Below are 20,294 nucleotides of genomic sequence, written 5' to 3' on the forward strand. Positions count from 1 at the left end.
CTGTGAGGCTGATGGAGTCCTCGGCCTCTCACGCCAGCGACCGGCGCTCAGCTCACACTGACCATTAACTACACATCTAACCATAGAGATACAGAAAGTGGTTTAAGGGTGGTGTAGTACGGTGGCCCTGAGGTGATAAACAACACCTCCCTTCCTGGAAAACGATGGATCACATTCGCAGTTCCCGGTGTGAAGGTTAAACTGAGCTGAGAGCAGCAGAGAAGATCAGAACCAGCGAACGCCGTGAAGTTGTGATGTGGTCATTTTCAGCGTGTTTACATTTTAAACAAGTGTTTTTTCAGTTCAGTTTAAAAATGTTTCGGTTTTATGAGCATCGTTTTGTAAATGATCAGAATAAAGACTTAAAATATTATACAGAATACTCCTAAAAATACACTTAGTATACGTCTCAGTGTGTGTGTGTGTGTGTGTCTCAGTGTGTGTGTGTGTGTGTTTGTCTATATAAATGGAGAGTCCTCGTCACACGCTGAGGTTAATTGTGGAGTTCCACAGGGTTCAGTGTTGGGACCAGTTCTGTTTACATTATACACCCTTAGAGCGGGTCTCAAACTCGCGGCCCGCGGGCCACTTGCGGCCGTATATTGATGTGAAGAAATCACTGCAGTCTTGAAGTTTGGGAGGCTTGTTTGTTGAGTTTGTTGTTAAAATAAGTTCTTAAAAATGATTCAGCATGAAGACAACGTGAGCAGAGAGCACGTGAGCTCTGTGAGCAGATGTGCACAGATGTGCAGGTCAGCTGCTTCTGTGTTTGTAACAAATACAACTGAACATGTATTTTTTTTAGAGTTTCTACTTTGTTCGGTTTGATCTGAGTAACGTCATCACGGGTGACCGTGCCGTGATGTGCGCGCGGTCACGTTAAACCTTCAGGGTCGTGGAGGCTGAAGCTCTGCGGTCACAGGAGTCACTGCCGCCGTGGATTCTGGGAGTTGGAGGAAGAAATGAAAGTGTAATATTAAGGGAGGAGGAGGGCTAACAGCGGTGGGTTTTCGCCCCACGGGGGGGTGAATGAGGCCACGCGTGGTGAATTCACAAAAAACTCAGTGCGGAACTGAGGGAAACTTACCGCAGCCACAGAGCGACAAGGAGCTGGAGGAGGTGACGTAGGGCCGTGTGAGTGACGTCAGTCCCTGTGTGTCTCGGGGTGTGTTTGTTTGTGAGAGGAAGAGGCTGGTTGGATGTTGGGCGGGGTCTGAGGAGAGAGAGGGAGAGAGAGAGAGGGAAGCGGAGAAAACCGAAAAACCTCCCGATCCTCCTCCTGCTGCTCCTGCTGCACACAGACAAAAGGAGAGCGGGACGACACACGCGCACAGACACAGACTCGCACCCACACACGCAGAGCGCGGCACAGACGGACGGACACCGGGAGGATGGGCCGGCGGAGCGGTCGTCGGTAGCTCTGATTTCGGGGACGGAGCTCCAGGATGAGCGTAGCGCTGCAGGACCTCCGGAACACCGTGAGTACGCACACACGCACACCGCGCCCGGACGCGTGACACTCGCAGCCCACGCGTGTTCTCTGTGATGCTGATCACCTGTCAGTCACTGTCGTCGGTGTGTGTGCACGCTGGCGTGTGCATGTGCGCGTGAGCAGGAACACTGGCTGGCCTGAAATCAGGGCTGACCTGACAGTGACGTCACGGATCAAACAGCCTGATCAGAAATGAGTGTGACACACAGGTTTGTAAACACACACACACACACACACACACTGGTTTAGGTTTGTTTATAACCACAGAAGAAGAACAGACACAAACACTCTTCTTCTCCTCACCTTGTTGAGCTCAGGTGGACAGTGAGCTTGTGCTGCAGGTAAATCTGCTCCTGCTACGTGACACCACCCACTGGTGTCTGCTGTTCTGGCCACGGCTGTGTTGGTTTTTATGGTGCCAGAAGTGACCATATTTGGATAGGACCGTATTGGAGCATCTCACACACACACACACACACACACACCTGTAACTCAGTAGCACACAGTATTTCAGGGACTCCTGTTACCCAGGTGAAGCCCAGCAGCTACCTGTATCACCAAGCGGCTGTCAAACAGGCCACGCCCCTCTTAATGTAAAGTTTAAACATTAACTTCAGCCTGCACAGGTGTTACGAAGCAGGACATTGATTGTACAGACCAAAATCAGTTTTCTCTGAATAAAGTGAAGCGAGTGTGCAGCAGGCCGCCTGCTCCCAGAGGACACTGCTCTGATCGGTGCTGCTGGGTTTGCGTGGAGGACTGGGTCTGCTGGCAGGATGCAAAGATAAGTCAGTGTCATCAGGGTGTGGGTGGAAGTGGGAGCAGCTGCACATAAATAAAACAACTAAGAGTCAGAGGTCCTCATCGGGTGCCCTGTGGTACTCCAGATCTGATACTCACCTTTGCAGTGATTTGTCAGGAACGCAGACACACGTGTGCGAATGTGAGGATATCTGAGGTGTTGTGCTTTAACTGTGTGTAAAACCAGCAGCTGCTGTCTGACTGTGATTTAGCTTCTTATTAGCTATTTAACAATGTGTCTGCATAGTGGGAGTGTGACCCACGACGGGCTCGCCGGACTCGCAGAACAGGAAGTTTTGGGCTGGACCTTAAATACCCAGGATGTGATGATAGCTGAGCCCTGCACAGGTACGAGCAGCAGCCACTCTGACTGCTTCAGACAGTAACCGAGCACACTGGTCGAGGAGTGACACGCTGAGGTTTCTGTGTGTGCTGTCAGACCTGCAGATCCACACCTGCAGGCCTCAGACTGACACGTCCACAGGATCAGCCCGTCGGGCCCGTTTAACGCCGCGCCGTCACTTTACTGGTGAAACATCAGCGCTCACGCTTCGAGTGGGTGGTATCAGCTGTCCACGTCTTCTTGGTGAAGTGTGCTGGAGCAACATCATCACATGTCTTAGATCAGCTGCAGTGTTGAACAGACTTCACCTGTTTGGAGCTTGATTTGATTTATCTGCACTGAGAACAGACCCGAGCCGAGCCCCCTGAAAGTGACGCAAACAGGAACACTTTGTTTGCACTCTGCAGTTTGTCTCACAGAGAATGAACACATGAGCTGTGTCTGCAGTCATGAATGCAACGTATCAATAGTTTCCTGGAATTAAAAGATTATTATTCAGCTTAATTGAGTTTAAATGGGCGAATTCCTGGAAGGAAAATCTCTCCCGGAAGTGTTTAACAAAGTTTAGAGGAAGTCGTGGAAAGTCTGGAAAACAAAGCATCGCTTGTTGGCCGTCCGGTTTGGCGACTGCAAGGATCTCAGACTGAAACAGGCTGATGCACAGACTGCCTGAGGGGGCGAGCTCAGGGGAAGAAAGCCCTCGGTGGTTTTTATTGAGGTCACTTTTCCACTCTAGATTCACTTGGAGTGGAAAAGTTCATGAAGAGATGATAGCAACTAAATAGAGTCTGTGCAGAGCCCACAATTATACCTACAGAGCAGGTGATTGGACGTCCGGGAACGCTGTACTGGATCTCAGACATGTGATGTCAGGTTACTATTTGGTCTGTGGGTCTTTTGTCCCCGTTTACTCTGTTGCCCCAAAAATCGGAGTCTGGACAAGCAAAGGCTGAAGCGCCGTCTAAGATCCACGTGTGTCGTTGTCACAGTGCAGCTGCACAAACACACACCAGCACCTTTAAACCTTCATTCCACTCTAACTGACACGGAGAGAGTTTTTATCCACTTTCTTTGGTTGTTTGGTGTGTGTGTGTGTGTGTGTGTGTGTGTGTGTGTGTGTGTGTGTGTGTGTGTGTGTGTGTGTGTGTGGGCTGGGCAGGGTTTACTGTTTCCTGTCTGCAGCTCTGTGACTTCCTGTCTTAAGACACCCACAGTTTCCATCTGAGCAACAAAACAAACGAAGACGTGTGCGAGTGTGACCTCTGACCTTCATCACTTACGTCATCATCATCTTTTTTTTCCTTGGCCTCTTGTGTGTTGGTAGAGCCGCCGCCTGCTCCTGTTGCTCAGCTGTGAAACCCTGAAAATCAGATTTCCATCATCATCATCATTATTTCCAGCTGGCAGCAGAATATTTCCCGTCCATTTCTTCTAATAACCGGTGTTTATCGTCCTCCCCACCCTCGTCTTCATCAGCCTAATGACTGGAGCTGAGACTTCTTCTCCATTAACTGATGGATCCTGAATGCTCCGTCACAGTTTCTTAAATCTGAGTTTTGCAGAGCAGGTGGAGTTTACTGGGCAGAGATACAGGCTTGGAACTGGGTGGAGGTTTGACGGAGGGTGGAGGAGGGTCAGGGGTCAATGAGGAGTCACTGTGAGTGATGATGTGCCCTCTGGGATGGGAGGTGGTTGCCGTAGTGATGACCTGCAGGTGGTAAAGATCACGAGGCAGCTTTAGTGTTCAGTTTATAAAGTCACGCCAGTTTGATGCGAACGAGTGCGTGTGTGTGTGTGTGTGTGTGTGTGCATGCATGTGCGTGTGTTTGTGTGTGTGTGTACGTGTGTGTGTGTGTGTGTGTGTGTGTGTCTGTGTGTGTGTGTGTGCAGAGAGCAGATTGGTGTTTCTGACCTCTGTCAGTTGAACTTTTGAAGATGAAAACTTGGTTTTAGAGTTAAAGTGAGACTTGGTTTAGCTCAGGGTGAGTTAGTCTCAGGGTGAGTTAGTCTCAGGGTGAGTTAGTCTCAAGGTGAGTTAGTCTCAGGGTGAGTTAGTCTCAAGGTGAGTTAGTCTCAAGGTGAGTTAGTCTCAGGGTGAGTTAGTCTCAGGGTGAGTTGGTCTCAAGGTGAGTTAGGCTCAGGGTGAGTTAGTCTCAGGGTGAGTTGGGCTCAGGGTAAGTTAGGTTCAGGGTGAGTTAGTCTCAGGGTGAGTTAGGCACAGGGTGAGTTAGTCTCAGGGTGAGTTAGTCTCAGGGTGAGTGAGGCTCAGGGTGAGTTAGGCACAGGATGAGTTAGTCTCAGGGTGAGTTAGGCACAGGATGAGTTAGGCACAGGGTGAGTTAGTCTCAGGGTGAGTTAGGCACAGGATGAGTTAGGCACAGGGTGAGTTAGTCTCAGGGTGAGTGAGGCACAGGATGAGTTAGGCACAGGGTGAGTTAGTCTCAGGGTGAGTTAGTCTCAGGGTGAGTGAGGCACAGGATGAGTTAGGCACAGGATGAGTTAGGCACAGGATGAGTTAGTCTCAGGGTGAGTTAGGCACAGGATGAGTTAGGCACAGGGTGAGTTAGTCTCAGGGTGAGTTAGTCTCAGGGTGAGTGAGGCTCAGGGTGAGTTAGGCACAGGATGAGTTAGTCTCAGGGTGAGTTAGGCACAGGATGAGTTAGGCACAGGGTGAGTTAGTCTCAGGGTGAGTTAGGCACAGGATGAGTTAGGCACAGGGTGAGTTAGTCTCAGGGTGAGTGAGGCACAGGATGAGTTAGGCACAGGGTGAGTTAGTCTCAGGGTGAGTGAGGCTCAGGGTGAGTTAGTCTCAGGGTGAGTTAGGCACAGGATGAGTTAGCCTCAGGGTGAGTTAGGCTCAGGGTGAGTTAGGCACAGGATGAGTTAGGCACAGGGTGAGTTAGTCTCAGGGTGAGTGAGGCTCAGGGTGAGTTAGTCTCAGGGTGAGTTAGGCACAGGATGAGTTAGTCTCAGGGTGAGTGAGGCTCAGGGTGAGTTAGGCTCAGGGTGAGTTAGTCTCAGGGTGAGTTAGTCTCAAGGTGAGTTAGTCTCAGGGTGAGTGAGGCACAGGGTGAGTTAGTCTCAGGGTGAGTGAGGCTCAGGGTGAGTTAGTCTCAGGGTGAGTTAGTCTCAGGGTGAGTTAGGCTCAGGGTGAGTGAGGCTCAGGGAGAGTTAGTCTCGGGGTGAGTTAGGCTCAGGGTGAGTTAGTCTCGGGGTCAGTGAGGCTCAGGGAGAGTTAGGCTCAGGGAGAGTTAGTCTCGGGGTGAGTTAGGCTCAGGGTGAGTTAGTCTCAGGATGAGTTAGGCTCAGGGTTAGTTGGGCTCAGGGTGAGTTGGGCTCAGGGTGAGTTAGTCTCAGGGTGAGTTAGTCTCGGGGTGAGTTAGTCTCAGGGTTAGTTAGTCTCAGGGTGAGTTGGGCTCAAGGTGAGTTAGTCTCGGGGTGAGTTAGTCTCGGGGTGAGTTAGTCTCAGGGTGAGTGAGGCTCAGGGTGAGTTAGGCTCAGGGTGAGTGAGGCTCAGGGTGAGTTAGGCTCAGGGTATTACAGCTGAGTATTAGTGCTGTATGTGTGTAACACACATTATTCACACACGTGTCTGTGAGCCGTCATCAGGGCAGGAAGTTAATGTCCTACAGAGAGACCGAGGACAGCATGTCCCCCGTGGTGCTGCTATTTTAGGTTTGAGAGCACCGACATGACCCGGAGTAATGAACTCGGGCTCACCTGGGCTGTCAGTGAGGCAGCCACTCACAGACACACCTGCAGCCCAGGTGAGGTGACATGCACGTCCCTGTGCTTTGTGATGTGTGTGTAAGTGGGATTATAAGCCTAATTCAGAACAAAATCTCAGTCAGCGACTGCTCGGTGACCCTTAAATCAAAGTTGGGGTATTTCTCGTTTATTTCGCTTGGGAATTCAGATTACTGTCTGGAAACTTTACCGGGATGGCCGACGATGGCGAGACTTGTTCCTCGGAGGGCGTCACCTTTAAAGCCAAAGGGAAGCATAAATACAGACAAGTTCATCCATCTGTTGGGAAATCAGGCAAAACGACACTTTCTCAGGTCTCTGTAGTTGTTCCCTGAAGGAAAGCTTACAGCAGAGGAACTGGAGGTCACGATGAGCGGCTGCCTGATGTAACGGGAATGTTTTCGCTCCTTTTCCTGGGATGTTGGTGCAGCGGTCTTCAGGCCTGATTTGTTCTGTTCTCGATTTGTTTTCTTGCCCTTCATCGTAGACGCCGTGACCCAAACTAAGAAGAAGATTGCAGCGTGAAGGTTTCCGTGATTTTCCTGCTCAGCGTCCCGAGCAGCGAGCTGATCCGGGACTGCAGGGAGTACTGACGCCCCCTGCGGTTTTAATCCCGTCTGAGCGAAGCTGCAGTTTTTAAAATGCTGTTTTCTTCTGACTCGGCAGACCTGCTGAAGTCCCGCTTTAAAGCAGCCGGTGTTATTTCCACGGGAGGGGGTGTTAGCGCCCGCTCCCCTTCAGGAGCAGTTTGTTTTCGCCGAGCTCTTCCTGAGCGCCGCTTAAAGGAACGCAAAATCCAATTAGAGAGCCTGTGAAAGGCTCTGCACAGACTCACCGTAATCATGTTTTCTTCACCCATCAGTAATTCAGCGACTGTTGCCGGTTTCTGTGGTTACACTCCGAACACGATTCACGGCACAAACAAAGGCTGCGGGCCTGAGTCAGCGATAAGCTGATAGCTCTGCTTTTACTCCCAAGACGAGGAGTGAAAGTGGCGGCGAATGAGCGAATGGGCGTCCCCACCAGGCCGGGAATTCAAACGCCGCTTCTGACACCAGCCAGGTTTTTTTCTTTTTTTTGAAACTTGTCTGAACAGATTGGCTTAAAGTTCCCAAGTGTGGCCTTCACAGGCTCTTTGATGGCCTCTAACAGCTTTGTGTGATGAGCTTCGATCTGCTGACACTGAGATGTTGCATTGATGTGCTGGTCGACATTGACGAACACCGATGAATGTTGTCTTAGAACCAACAAACACGCTTTTCCCAGGATTGATGAGAAGCATCGGCGCTGTAACAACAGAATGTAGGCAGTGCAGCATCAGTCGTGCTCTCCTGTAAGGTTTGGAAAGCAACAGCTGCTTAATTTTGCCAAGTTGACCGTTGCACTGCGTCATCAAGACGACGGATGAATGTGCTGCAACACTTAGATGGGTAAAAAGTGTCAAGCTGTCGGGGAGGGCTTTAGCAAAAGGACCGTAATTAAGTTTATCTTCACACTAAGAATTCGTTGGTCAGGTTCAGAATAAAGATTAAATACACGTGTGTCACAGTCTGGCCGAGACTGTATGTGTTGTGAAAACAGGACTCAAATGCAAACCGAAACAGAATGTGAAACGCGACGTGGATGAACAGAAAACGAGCAGTTTATTAAATGGTAAATGGCCTGTATTTATATAGCGCTTTACTAGTCCCTAAGGACCCCAAAGCGCTTTACACTACATTCACACACACATTCACACACTGGTGATGGCAGCTACATTGTAGCCACAGCCACCCTGGGCGCACTGACAGAGGCGAGGCTGCCGGATACTGGCGCCACCAGGCCCTCTGACCACCACCAGTAGGTAACAGGTGAAGTGTCTTGCCCAAGGACACAACGACCGAGACTGTCCAAGCCGGGCCTCGAACCCGCAACCTTCCGATTACAAGACGAACTCCCAACTCTTGAGCCACGATCAGTGAGCCAAGATCTCACTGTTGGGTTTGTAAGACCATGTTACTCCTAAATTTCTATCTTGTTCAAAGAAAAGATATAAAACAAAGTTCTAAGCTAATCTACCTTAGTGTTCTCCTTTTTAAAAAAGAATCAAATCGTTAAACAGAATCGAAAATGGAATCGTAATCCTGAAAATCTTATCAATACCCATACTTATCAAAACAATATCCAACACGTTTACGGTATTTTTTAGCTGTCAAAGAGCTGTGTGCTGATTGTTGGATCACACAACGACCGAGACTGTCCGAGCCGGGCCTCGAACCCGCAACCTTCCGATTACAAGACAAACTCCCAACTCTTGAGCCACAATCACCAAAAGGCTGGCAAAATAAATACAAACAAAGGGCATGGGTGAAACTAAACAATAACCTAAACTGGGGGAACTAAAACTAAAACATGAAAAAACCTTAAACGTGGAGAACTGGCGTGGATACCTGGAGACGTGAAAACACGACCTGACAAGGAATGACTGAAAACACACGGACCAAATCCACACAGGAGGATATCGAGGGAAATGCAAACAGCTGACACACATGAACATAACAACGTCACAAGGGGAGAGTAAAACTAAACACAGGAACACAGGACCTCTTCAAAATAAAACAGGAAACGTCAGAGCACTTACGCAAATATGTGATGTCTTAATAAATCGAGCAGATATTTGAAGTTTACGCAGAAACATTCTCACCTGAAAATATCTTAAAAGTTTATTTTGTGACCCAGAAAGAGTAATATTTCAAACTCTGCCCCTCTGCATTCCTCCGCCACTGCCTCGTTTGAGTTTTGGACGAAATGCATTCTGGGATATTGCATTTCGTCATTTCGAGCTGATTGGAGACCAAAACAGCCAATCAGATATTTTTGCATCCAAGTCTGTGATTGGCTGTTTTTGTGGCACAAATATAACGGTGTAGAGAAAGAGCGCGCACGGGCAGAAATGTTGAGAGCGTGAGCGACACATGCAAAAACTGAGCGAGAGGGGCTGCTGTGTGTGTGGATAATAGCAAACACTGAAACACAGTTTTTGCACGCAGCAATGAAGTTTGTTCACTCAAATTCAGCCTTTCCAAGCTCAAAATAAATTTCTCCTGCAACGCTTGCACCTGCAATTTTTCTTTTACGTGCGCTCAGAATAGTGGCACAAAAATAACGCCATACATGTTGGCCAAAGGCATCACCAAAGATACTTTTATGAATTACAAACTGCAGCTTGTAACCAATCAAATGTTTGCAGCTGATAATAAGCCTTAGTCTGACATGGAGGTAAAGTGTAGCTGATGACGTGGACACAGGAAGCCTGTGGTTGGTTAAAGCAGCAGCTTGTTGTGAGCAGCAGCTTGTTGTGAGCAGCAGCACTGTGTCACTGGTGGGTTGACTAAGGTTAGGAAATGACTGTAAAGGTTCTCAGTCATCCAGGTCATCGTAGTCGAAAGAGCTTGGAGAGAAAAGCGTCTGGACTTCTTTGAGTTTCTTGAAGACGTTTCATCCCAGAAGCTTCTTCAGTTGTAAGAGCAACTGGTCCCGGATTTCAGCCCTATGGGATTGTCCCCCCTTTGATCCTCTACTTAATCACACGAGCCAAGGTGTGAAAACGGGTGTGGGTCACAATCAGCCAAGGTTTCAGGTGAACCCATTATGAAGCCTAGCCCCACCCTACCATGTGACTTACTGAGGTCAAATGGCCCAGGATGTGAGTGGGCATCGAGGCATCTGGGAGTCTGGACTTAGGCTGTATCCCAATTCAGGCTCTGCAGCCTTAAAGGCCGCATTTTAAGGCCGATTACGTCACCGCGATGCGACGAAGGCTGTCCCAATTCGAAGGCTGCCCGAAATGCGGCCCTCAAATGCGTCCTTAATTTCCGTGAATTTTAAGGACGTGGCGGTGTAGACTTCGTGGCCCAACATATCCCAGAATGCATAGCGCGGCGGTGGGTGTGGATAATTTTGCCGAAAAAAACGGCGGATGAGGGGCACCCGAAGAGTAAACTTAAGTAAGTACTGAATATTATGTCACTTATTTATGTGCAAATGTTTAATAATGAAGATCATTAAAACATTACTGTTGGCCACATGTCGGTAAAGTTATGTGACATTAGTGACGTTTGTACTAACTTGGTTTTAAAGCCTTTACTTTAAAATATACGCTGTGAAATAGCTGAGCTTAATCAGAGAATGATCAAAGCTCAGGTAGAAACAAACAAATGAACATAAGATTTTATCCTTAATTTCTGTCAAACAAAGCTGTATGAAACGTTTCCAGCTGTTAGTATCATGGTTGCTAGGCAACCTGGGCAGCGCAACGGAGGCTAGACCGTTCCATTTCACAAGCCTCGCACTTCCGGCCTTAGCGGTCTTTAAGTACGCGGCCCTTGAGGATCGTTGAGGCTGCGTACTTTAAGGCTGCAGACCCTGAATTGGGAGACAGTCATAGCTGCTTCGTTCACTCCTCTTTCAACCCATCTGTCTTCTCTGTCCAAAGATCATGCAGTCATCAGCAGCTCTGAGAGAGAATCATTTTCAGCAGGATGTTTCCTCAGTCAGAGCTTTTGGATGGTTCGGTGTTGGGTTCAGTCATTGCTGACCTCCAGCAGCACGAGGAGAGCGGCTCGGTCTTAGAACTGCTGTGATGGTGTTTCACCGCTGTATGATTTACGCAGTATTTACTGCGCTGAGTTCCTTCATTGTGGAACTAAAGCTCGATTGTTTCACGGTGCAGTAAATCTAGGTAGCATCGAGGCGCTGAGTGAAGGCTCACGTACACCGAGGCCCCACTCATGTAGGGTGTTTTGCGGTTCTGCCCGGCTCGGGTTGGACTTGTTCCGGAGGTTCTTCTTCTTTCTGCTGTCTGTGCTGCTGAAGAGGAGCGTTTGAAGACCTGCAGCTGATACAGTTTGATGTGTTTCTGCACGCGCTCAGTGTTCAGCTGACCTTTTCACTGTTTAGCTTCTTTTCATACTCGCTGAGCATTACTTGGCAACGGTGACAGCGTCTAACCTGGTTATTGTCCGTGTGCTTTTCCAACATCACCGTGTTTTTTCTGTGGAACACAGACGTCCTTTTACATGACAGCAAATACTAAACACACGAGTCTGCATGATCAGCGGACTCCCGAGACCATGGATGCTTTTTACAGGGCGGGTTTCCTTTTTCCAAGACTCTGTCTCGTCTTTATAGCATAACTACATTTTCCACGTGTACCAACACCTTGTAGAGGATATACAAATTCAATTTTCCAAAAGTAAAAGGACTTTCTACTAGTGTTTTAAGATTGCCAGCTGGTAGAGGAGGAGGGATAATCTGGCTCCTCTGTTCCCCCCCCTCGGGGAGGACTGATGCATGATGGTTATTCTGTTTGCATCGAGCATGATGCGTATCATCGGGTGGAAAACCAGCCCAGCTGGTTCTTTGTGCGCCGGAGTGATGCTAGCTTCCCTGAATTATTCCAGGCAAAGCTGTGGGATTTTGAGAAATGCTCAGATAATGAAACACAACCTCTGAGCCTGCGAGTCCGGATGCTCTGTCTTCTACACTAATGAGAAGAACTTTGACTTCTGTCTGTGAAGGTTCTCAGTCATCCAGGTCTGGACTTCTTAAAGACTTAAAGAAGTCCAGACGCTTTTCTTTGCAAACTTTGACTTCAGTGAAATCAAAGCGAGTGCTGGATCATCTCTGTAGGTTCCCAGTCGTCCCAGTCGTGGTCTGAAGTCTGACGTACTTAAAAAAAGAAACACCTGGACTCCTTTAAGTCTGACGTTTCAAAGTGAAGACGTCTCCTGCATCAGGTGAAATCCAGCTGCTCTTGAGGAGCCCGGAGTCTGTGATGGAGGATGGTGCAGAGTGTCAGCAGACAGGGCAACGTGTCTGCACCAGAGATCAGATGCTTTTCACAGCAGTTCAGACGATTCACGTGAATCCAGATCCTTTCAAGAGTGTCGCTGGAGTCCTCGGGCGTCTGCTTGGAGTAATGAGCAGCGATGTACTGGCTACTGTCGCTCGTGGATGTGGAGTTTTTCCCGTCAGCAGCACCGAGATGAAGCTCGCGTTCAGGTGTTTGTACCTCAGGTCATGTTTGAGTACGGAGGCTGTGAGGGGACAAAAGACTTCACATCCAGAACAGACAGACAGGCATTATATAAGCTGCAGTGAACTCCATCAGAGCTGAATGGAGATGATTCACTGGCATTATTTAATTACACACACACACACAATGACATCAACCTCTACAGAGAGATATAACACACACTCCTGTCTCCTGTCTCCTAGCAACCCACTCCCCCCTCTCTCCCCCTCTGTGTGCGTCATCAATTAAAGAGAACAGAGCCGGATGAGAGACACTGACAGAGAGTGAGACAGGGAGAGAGAGAGAGACAGCCCCCGAGTGTGGGTCCCGAGGAAGGAAACAGTTGGAAACCTTTGGTTTCCTGTAGGACAGCAGGACCGTGAGACCGCGGAGCCTCCGAGGACAGACCGGAAGACGCTCCCACCCTCCGCTGACACTGAGACAGACCCGCTGCCGCGCCCCCTTTGTGACCCGCGGTGGGAGAAATCCATCCTCAGAAGCTGAGCTCGCCGCTCGTTCTGCTGGAGTGTATCCTCACGGCAAACGCCCGCTCTGAGCCGGCTCTCGCACGCTCGCGTGGGGTCGGCTGTTTGAGGTCGACTCGGATAAGTGTCGGTGTGACGCACGTTTCCATGGTTACACTCACTCGGGCTCATGTGCGGGCCCACGCTTGTCTGAAGCCATCACACTCACTGACATCTAGCTTTTAGGAAAGTCCCTCTTTGTGTTGTTTCTGATTGAACCATCAAAGGTCAAAGGTCGTATCGGGGGGGCTGGGGGGGCTGTTCCTTCAGGATACTTACAAAAGTTGCCTTTGATGTAAGCGTAGGCCACGTAAAAGCGTCTGTGTGAAACCGCGAGACGTGTGTGACAGCAGGTCTGCTCGGGGTGGTCACAGCTGCAGACACGCCCCCTTGTCAGGTCTGCTCTTTAGGCCTCGCGCTGAGCGGCTCTGCTGTCGGAGCTTTTGGCGAGCAGGCGGTGGATCCGTCCGAGACGCTGAGGAACGCTGCAAGCTCGCACTGCAGCCACAGCGAAGCACCGCTCGTTAATCTTCCCCGACTCGAACGGGACGTCGTTTCCAAATGAACTTCATGTTTTATTTATTAAGACATGAAACCAGCGGCTGAGTCTATAAAGTCCTCAGCAAAGAGTTCACTGAGCTCGGAGATCAGCTGGTCCAGAGCCTCGTTTGGCGTAGACGTCAGTACTGAAACAGGACGGCAGCTCTGAGGTGTGTCGGCCCTCAGGGCCCCCGCCAACCTGCTCAACATATGCTTCGTTGGCCCTGAAACATGTGATTCAGCGGCCACAACAATAAAGACACCCTGTAAAAATATCATATTTCACTGGAGTGTGACGAAAACCGAAGCGCTCGATGAAGTCAAACTACTCAAAAAGGAGAGAGTGCAGTGAAAGCTTCAAACTTCAGCCCCCCCAGGGGCGGTCGCGCCCCCGCAGGCCTGAAGGGAAACATTTACTCAGCACAAACAACACGAAGCTCCACTTTGTGGGATTTCTTACAAAGCGGAGGGGGGTGAGGGTGGAGGAGGGGCGAGGGGGGTGAGGGTGGAGGAGGGGCGAGGGGGGCGTCTGCATAGTTTTGGTCAGAGTTCAGATCAGCTGTAAACTGTGGTTCAGACCATCATCATCATCATCCTCACGCCTTCAGCACAGCTTCACTGCTAACACGCTAACAGTTAGCACTGCACACGGTGGTTTCCATGGCGCCCATAAGCAGTATGTGAGCTGGTGTTGTGGTGAAAACGCAGCTGTTTGAGTTTATGTCTCTGCTGCTCCGGGATCAGCGCTCGCTTCTCCCTGCAGGGTGGAGCTGTGCTGTTTATGCTGCCACACAATGAGCGAGGGGGTGGAGGTGCAGTCGGGTGGGGGAAGGGGGGGAAGGGGGCCGAGGGTAAACAGAGGAAGTGCAGATTTATTTGATCACAGTTAACCGTCTCCTCATGCTGAGCCCCGCTCTGCTCTCAGTTTACTGCACGTTTCTCATATTTGTTCATTTATCGCAACACAAACACACAGAGTCTCTGCAGGGACGGTCCACGCTCCCCCTGCGGGGACGGTCCACGCTCCCCCTGCGGGGACGGTCCACGCTCCCCCTGCGGGGACGGTCCACGCTCCCTCCGCGGGGACGGTCCACGCTCCCCCCGCGGGGACGGTCCACGCTCCCCCCGCGGGGACGGTCCACGCTCCCCCCGCGGGGACGGTCCACGCTCCCCCCGCGGGGACGGTCCACGCTCCCCCCGCAGGGACGGTCCACGCTCCCTCCGCAGGGACGGTCCACGCTCCCTCGCCAACGCCAGTCTCTGATGGTCTGAGAGCCGAGGACAGCAGCTGCCTGGCGGTGCTGGCTCTGCTTCGTCCTGTTTCTGGGTTCTGCTGAGCGTGTTTTAATGAAGGTCGCAGTTATCGGCCATGTTCCTGCGCACAGAGATTCCTCTGAATCCTCTGAGGAGTCTTTGTTTTCATTGAGGACCATTATTCTGAAATTGTTCCATCTCCATTTCAAAATCATCAGCTGTTTTCAGTCGGCCCCCCTTGGTGCCTGCTACGCCCGCGGCCTGTTTTGGCCTCCACACCAACACCTTCAACATGGGCTGATATTTATTTGTGCAGCCCGACTCCTGACAGCCTCATGTAAACGCCACCAGATTTCGCCGGGCTTGGCTCGTCTACGCCGGCTCCCCGTACGCTCCAGAATTGATTTTAAGATTTTATTGCTTGTTTTTAAATGGTAAATGGTAAATGTCCTGTATTTGTATAGCGCTTTACTAGTCCCTAAGGACCCCAAAGCGCTTTACACCACCCATTCATACACTGGTGATGGCAGCTACATTGTAGCCACAGCCACCCTGGGGCGCACTGACAGAGGCGAGGCTGCCGGACGCTGGCGCCACCGGGCCCTCTGACCACCACCAGTAGGCAACGGGTGAAGTGTCTTGCCCAAGGACACAACAACCAAGACTGTCCAAGCCGGGGCTCGAACCGGCAACCTTCCGATTACAAGGCGAACTCCCAACTCTTGAGCCACGATCGCCCCATTTAAGTCTCTTAACGGATTCCCTCGTCCCTCTTTTAACTCAAAACACTCCGAACTCTAAGGTGATAAGTTGTGTGATCGCTGTGCATAAACTTTGAACAGTCTGTCTCTCCAGCACTCGGCATCTTTAAATCTGAAAACATGATTGCGCCGTCGCTGTTACCTGTGACGCAGGTTTGTTTTGTTCTCTGTGTGTTTGCTGTGCTTTGTACAGCGCTTTGGTTTTTAAATGGACTCAGTTTCAGTGTTCGACTGTGGCTTAAACAGATTTATCAGAGAAGTTGTTTCTTTAATTCTTGACTTTGATGGAAAAACAAGATGAAGGAAGGACGTGGATCAGATTCCCAACGTTGTCAGAGCTTTCTACGCTAACCAGGCTCATCACAGATGCTTCAGCCTGTGTGTTCGGACAGTTGTGCAGTTACACACATGTGGTGCAGACAGATGATTCACACTGAAATACAGAACATGCAGAGTTGCAGCGACTTTAAAGGAAACCATCTGTTGCACATGCATGTGAGCAAAGATGCAGCTGTTGCTGAAACAGATCAGCAGGCTGTTTGCATCCTGCAGGGCCTTTAAACCTCCTCTGTTAACACTTCGGTATATAAGCAGGAAATAAAACCATGTTTTCAGATCAATAATCAACTACGTGAAATCACGATGAAGAAAATAAAAGCAGAGTTTGCTGGATAACAAAGTTAAACAAAGTTTAAATTTTTGGTATTTTCTGCTATTATACTTTTTAAAATATTACGTTTTTTTCCTTTAATTTGTCCCATTGAAATGAATGAAAAACTTCCAAAATTCTGCTAAAACTTGCTTGTTTTTGAAACTTAACTACTTCCTCATACTTTCACATAGAACAACCATTTAAACTTTAAAATGTTCACAAATTATTGGGCTATTCATGTATGATTCAGCTTTTTCATATCTGTTATCGTTTAATCTTATCCCTCTTTAAGTTTTGAGTTTCATCTTTTTGAATTTTCAGAAAATACATACGTTGTTATGGTTGCTATGCAGTTGGCTTTCAGTGAGCCACTCTAGCTTTTGCAATCTTCTCTTCATGTCCGAACAACTTCTTGCTACTTGCTCAATTCTCACTCAACCCACACAAATTATACATCAAAACGTAGGTATTTTTGCTGGCTTCAGAAAATGTCACTATCATTGTTGTGGTATTGACAGAATTTTGGCAAATCTCCTCAGAACCAACACAAAAGTCTCAAAACTCTCCATAGAAAGTCAATGGAGCCGAGTGTGCTGAAAGCTGATATCGCACGTTTGAAGCAGATCCAAGCTCGTACGTCCCCGGGGCCCAGCGCGGCGTCCAGACAGCAACGAATGAATAATAAATGAAGTGCGGCGGAAACAACGGTGAATACGGAGCACAGGTTAACACTGTCACCAGCAGCCTTTCATTACTCGTCAGAAGCTTTCAGAGCGAGCAGCGGCGCGAGGACAACGCCGGGAACCAGAGTGATGGAGAGGAACCCCACCTCTGGTACAAGTGAACGTCCATCAGGTTGATTCTGTTCATCAGTAGTCATCGTAGTCAGAACTGAAGAAGCTTCTCGGATGAGAGGCGAAACGTCTTCAAGCAACTTAAAGAAGTCCAGACGCTTTTCTTTGCAAGCTCCTTTGACTTTTGGGGTTTCCTTACCTGGATGATTGAGCGTGCATCAGGACATCAGCTGTTTTTGTTCAGATTAAGTCAAATAAATCAGCCTTTTAGTGATCTTAGTGTAGAAACTGAGTTTACAGGTTTGACCTGTGGGTGTAGCGTGGACACGCGTGTGATTCGCTGAATCTGTTTTCTGTGTGTGCACCTGTTGGTTCGACAGGTTCCTCTTACATTTGTAATGAAAGCCAAAGACAAACATGTTTGTCACAGTTATGCTCGGTTCACGTCTGTGTGCAGCGTGACTGCAGGTCAGCCGAGCCAGGCCGAGAGGCTCTGTGTTAATAAAGGTTGATGATCATTTGGCAGCGTTTCCAGAAGCTCTGCTCTGTGTTTCCGCCCCGCAGATTCAATTTTCTCGGCTGTTTTTCTTATTTATGCGTCAGCGCGCACATCTCTGACTGCCTGCCTCTCTCTCTGCAGATGTCCAGCTACAAGCGAGCAACACTGGAGGAGGAGGAGGCGTCCGACGTGCCGGCTGAGGCGGCCTCGTCTCCTGACAGAGTGGAGGTCAGTGAACGCGGCAAACACATCTACAGGAAATTCATTTTATTTGTAAAGCTCAGATCGCAGCGTCCGTCGCGTCACAGCGAGGTCGCGACCTCTCAGCGTTACAGAGAGCAGCTCTGAGCGACAGTGGAAACCACTTTCAGCCTTTTAACTGGTCCCAGGTGAAGTCCCAGACCCAGTGGCATCAATCCCCTGCATGCAGGCCTTTGCGGGGTCAGACTGAAAACCCAACAGGGGCCCCGCAGTGTGAAGTCCACCACCAACAAAGAGAGTGAGCAGCAGGAGGTCTGGAGCGCCGCCACCAAGGCTGCTGGGGGAACATTTTGGCAGCGAGGGGAGGACAGAGCGTTCAGACACAAGCTTCTGGCCCCATGTCTGCAACCTCTTAATCCATCAGGCCTGTGGTGAACCGCGCAGGCTTCAGTTACGTCACAGCGTAACCACCACTGAACAAGGATGTCTGAAACAACAGAACTGTGCAGGAGAACTGCTGCAAAACATGAAAACCCAGCGTCTCAGACAAAAGCTGAGAATCAGTGTGAAGGCAGCTCTGTGACGATCTTCAGGAACGCTTCTCCAGGCTCTTCAGGATGATCCCACACGGCTTCAGTGGTGCTGAGGTCCACCATCATGTGCTGGATAGCATCACCATGAAGCTGGTCCTCTAACCAGAGACAGGCTCATCTGCTGAGGTCACACAGGTCAGAGTTCATGTTGCTGTGAAAATGGTCAGGGAGGAGGACGGGAGTGCAAAGGAGTGAAAAACATCTGACGAGTACTTTTTCAGCGAGCCAGAGAACTGCTGCTGAAGAACCTGCAGGAGCGTCTGACTACTGGCAAGCAAAGTATAGAAAACTGATTCAAGACTTTTGCACACGCTGAGCATTTATAAATCCTCATTAGAACATTCGAAGGTGGAGACGGTGCGGCCTCATCGTTCGTCATTATCAGGATTTATTTTCGGCTGACATTTCGTCGTCATTACACCGTTACAGCGCTCGTCAACGATTGGCTCTGATATTGAACGAGAAGAAAACAGAATCTCTTTGTGTCTCTTTGTGTCTCTGTGACAGCTCCTTTAAGTTTGACCAGCAAGTATCCTCTGTAGTTAAATCTAGTTTTCTACCAACTGCATCAAATCTCCAAGGCCAAGCACTACCTACCACACAAGGACCTTGAGAAACGTATCCATGCTTCTGTGACCTCTAGATTAGACGACTGTAATCCCTTTACTTTGGTCTCCGCCCTTCTTCATAGATCGCAGCTTGTCCACAACACTGCCAGACGCCTTCTGACTGGAACCACAAGGTTTGCCTCTGTCAGCCCAGTCCTTGCTCACCTGCACTGGCTCCCTGTCAAATACCGAATTGAGTTTGAAATTCTGTTGCTTACCTTTAAAATCATAAACAATACTGCGCCGTGCTACCTCACTGAACTCCTTAGTCCATATACCCCTGGGTAGGGATGCACCGATACCGATACTGGTATCGGGTATCGGGGCCGATACTGTAAAATGTGTGTGTACTCATACTCGTAAAAGTTGACCGATACCATGAACTGATACTAACTTATTTCATTAATCAGAGGGTGGTTGGTCATTTTTGTTGTAGTTTTTTAGATTGGCCACTAGGGGGACATCCCGCGCTAAACAGTCACAGGGTTAGGCGAGTGAGACTGGCGGCTCCAGATAAAAAAAGAGAAACTGGAGGCTGCCGTAGCTAGGCTAAACAAATGTCAGCAGTGTGGAACAGCCAACTTTAACTCAGGTTTTGGAAAAACGATGAATGTCAAGAGAAAATCCACGGGCAGTTAAAATAACAGAGGCTCGACTCATTTTATCGCTCTGGATGACCAGCCAATGCCGGTCGTGGAAAACATAGGATTGAACCGTCTTCTCAGCATACTCGAGCTGCGATATGAAATTCCCAGCCGCCCACACATCAGGGAGATAATGGTGCCAAAACTTTCTGAAGAGGTAAAGACAAGCAGTGTGTGCGCGATGTCAGTCCTCGGTTTAATGGCACAGTGGACTGATGATCCACGGGGTGATGAGGAGTTTGTCAATGCCAAATACTTTTGTTATTTTGTTTGTTTGTTTACAATATGGACACTCTGCAACAATTTAAAAGTTTATTTATTCTCAAACCTAATTTGTATTTATTTTTATTCCGAACAGAAGTGTTTAATTATTATTCTGAAAGCTCGAGACAGTGCCAATAGTTCAGTGATATTTTGTTAAATTACAATGTGGAGACTCTGCAATAATTTAACAGAAGTGCTTATTTTTCACTTGAAATTTTTTTGTGGTCATTTTTATTAAGATTTTATTTTTTATCGGCAGAGAATAAAATAAAACCTGTCTTCCAATTCATTGCATTTGTGTGTGTGTGTGTGTGTGTGTGTGGTAGAAGTATCGGTTTTTGTACTCTGTATCGGCAAGTACTCAGATCAAAGTATCGGTATCGTATTGGTTTGAAAAAGTTGGTATCGTTGCATCCCTACCCCTGGGAGAGCCCTAAGATCATCAGGACAATTACTCTTGGTTCAGCCTGGATCCTGGTAAAGACCAGAGGTGCTTTTGCCCGGCAGCCTCGCGCCTCTGAC

At 49.0% G+C, this 20,294-nt stretch overlaps 1 protein-coding gene across 1 annotated transcript in view; it reads left to right on the top strand.

The window, feature by feature from the left end:
* Positions 1 to 1,178: 1,178 nt before the first annotated feature.
* The window catches only part of ece2b (endothelin converting enzyme 2b), a 32,535-nt gene continuing 13,419 nt past the window's right edge, over positions 1,179 to 20,294 (top strand). The window contains 2 exon segments of the mRNA XM_085131358.1: positions 1,179 to 1,478; positions 17,604 to 17,690. Of these exon segments, the coding sequence (XP_084987484.1) occupies positions 1,446 to 1,478; positions 17,604 to 17,690 (120 nt within the window). The 5' untranslated portion in view covers positions 1,179 to 1,445.

This window comes from Neolamprologus multifasciatus, chromosome 14, assembly GCF_963576455.1.
Source record: "Neolamprologus multifasciatus chromosome 14, fNeoMul1.2, whole genome shotgun sequence".
Lineage (NCBI taxonomy): Eukaryota > Metazoa > Chordata > Actinopteri > Cichliformes > Cichlidae > Neolamprologus > Neolamprologus multifasciatus.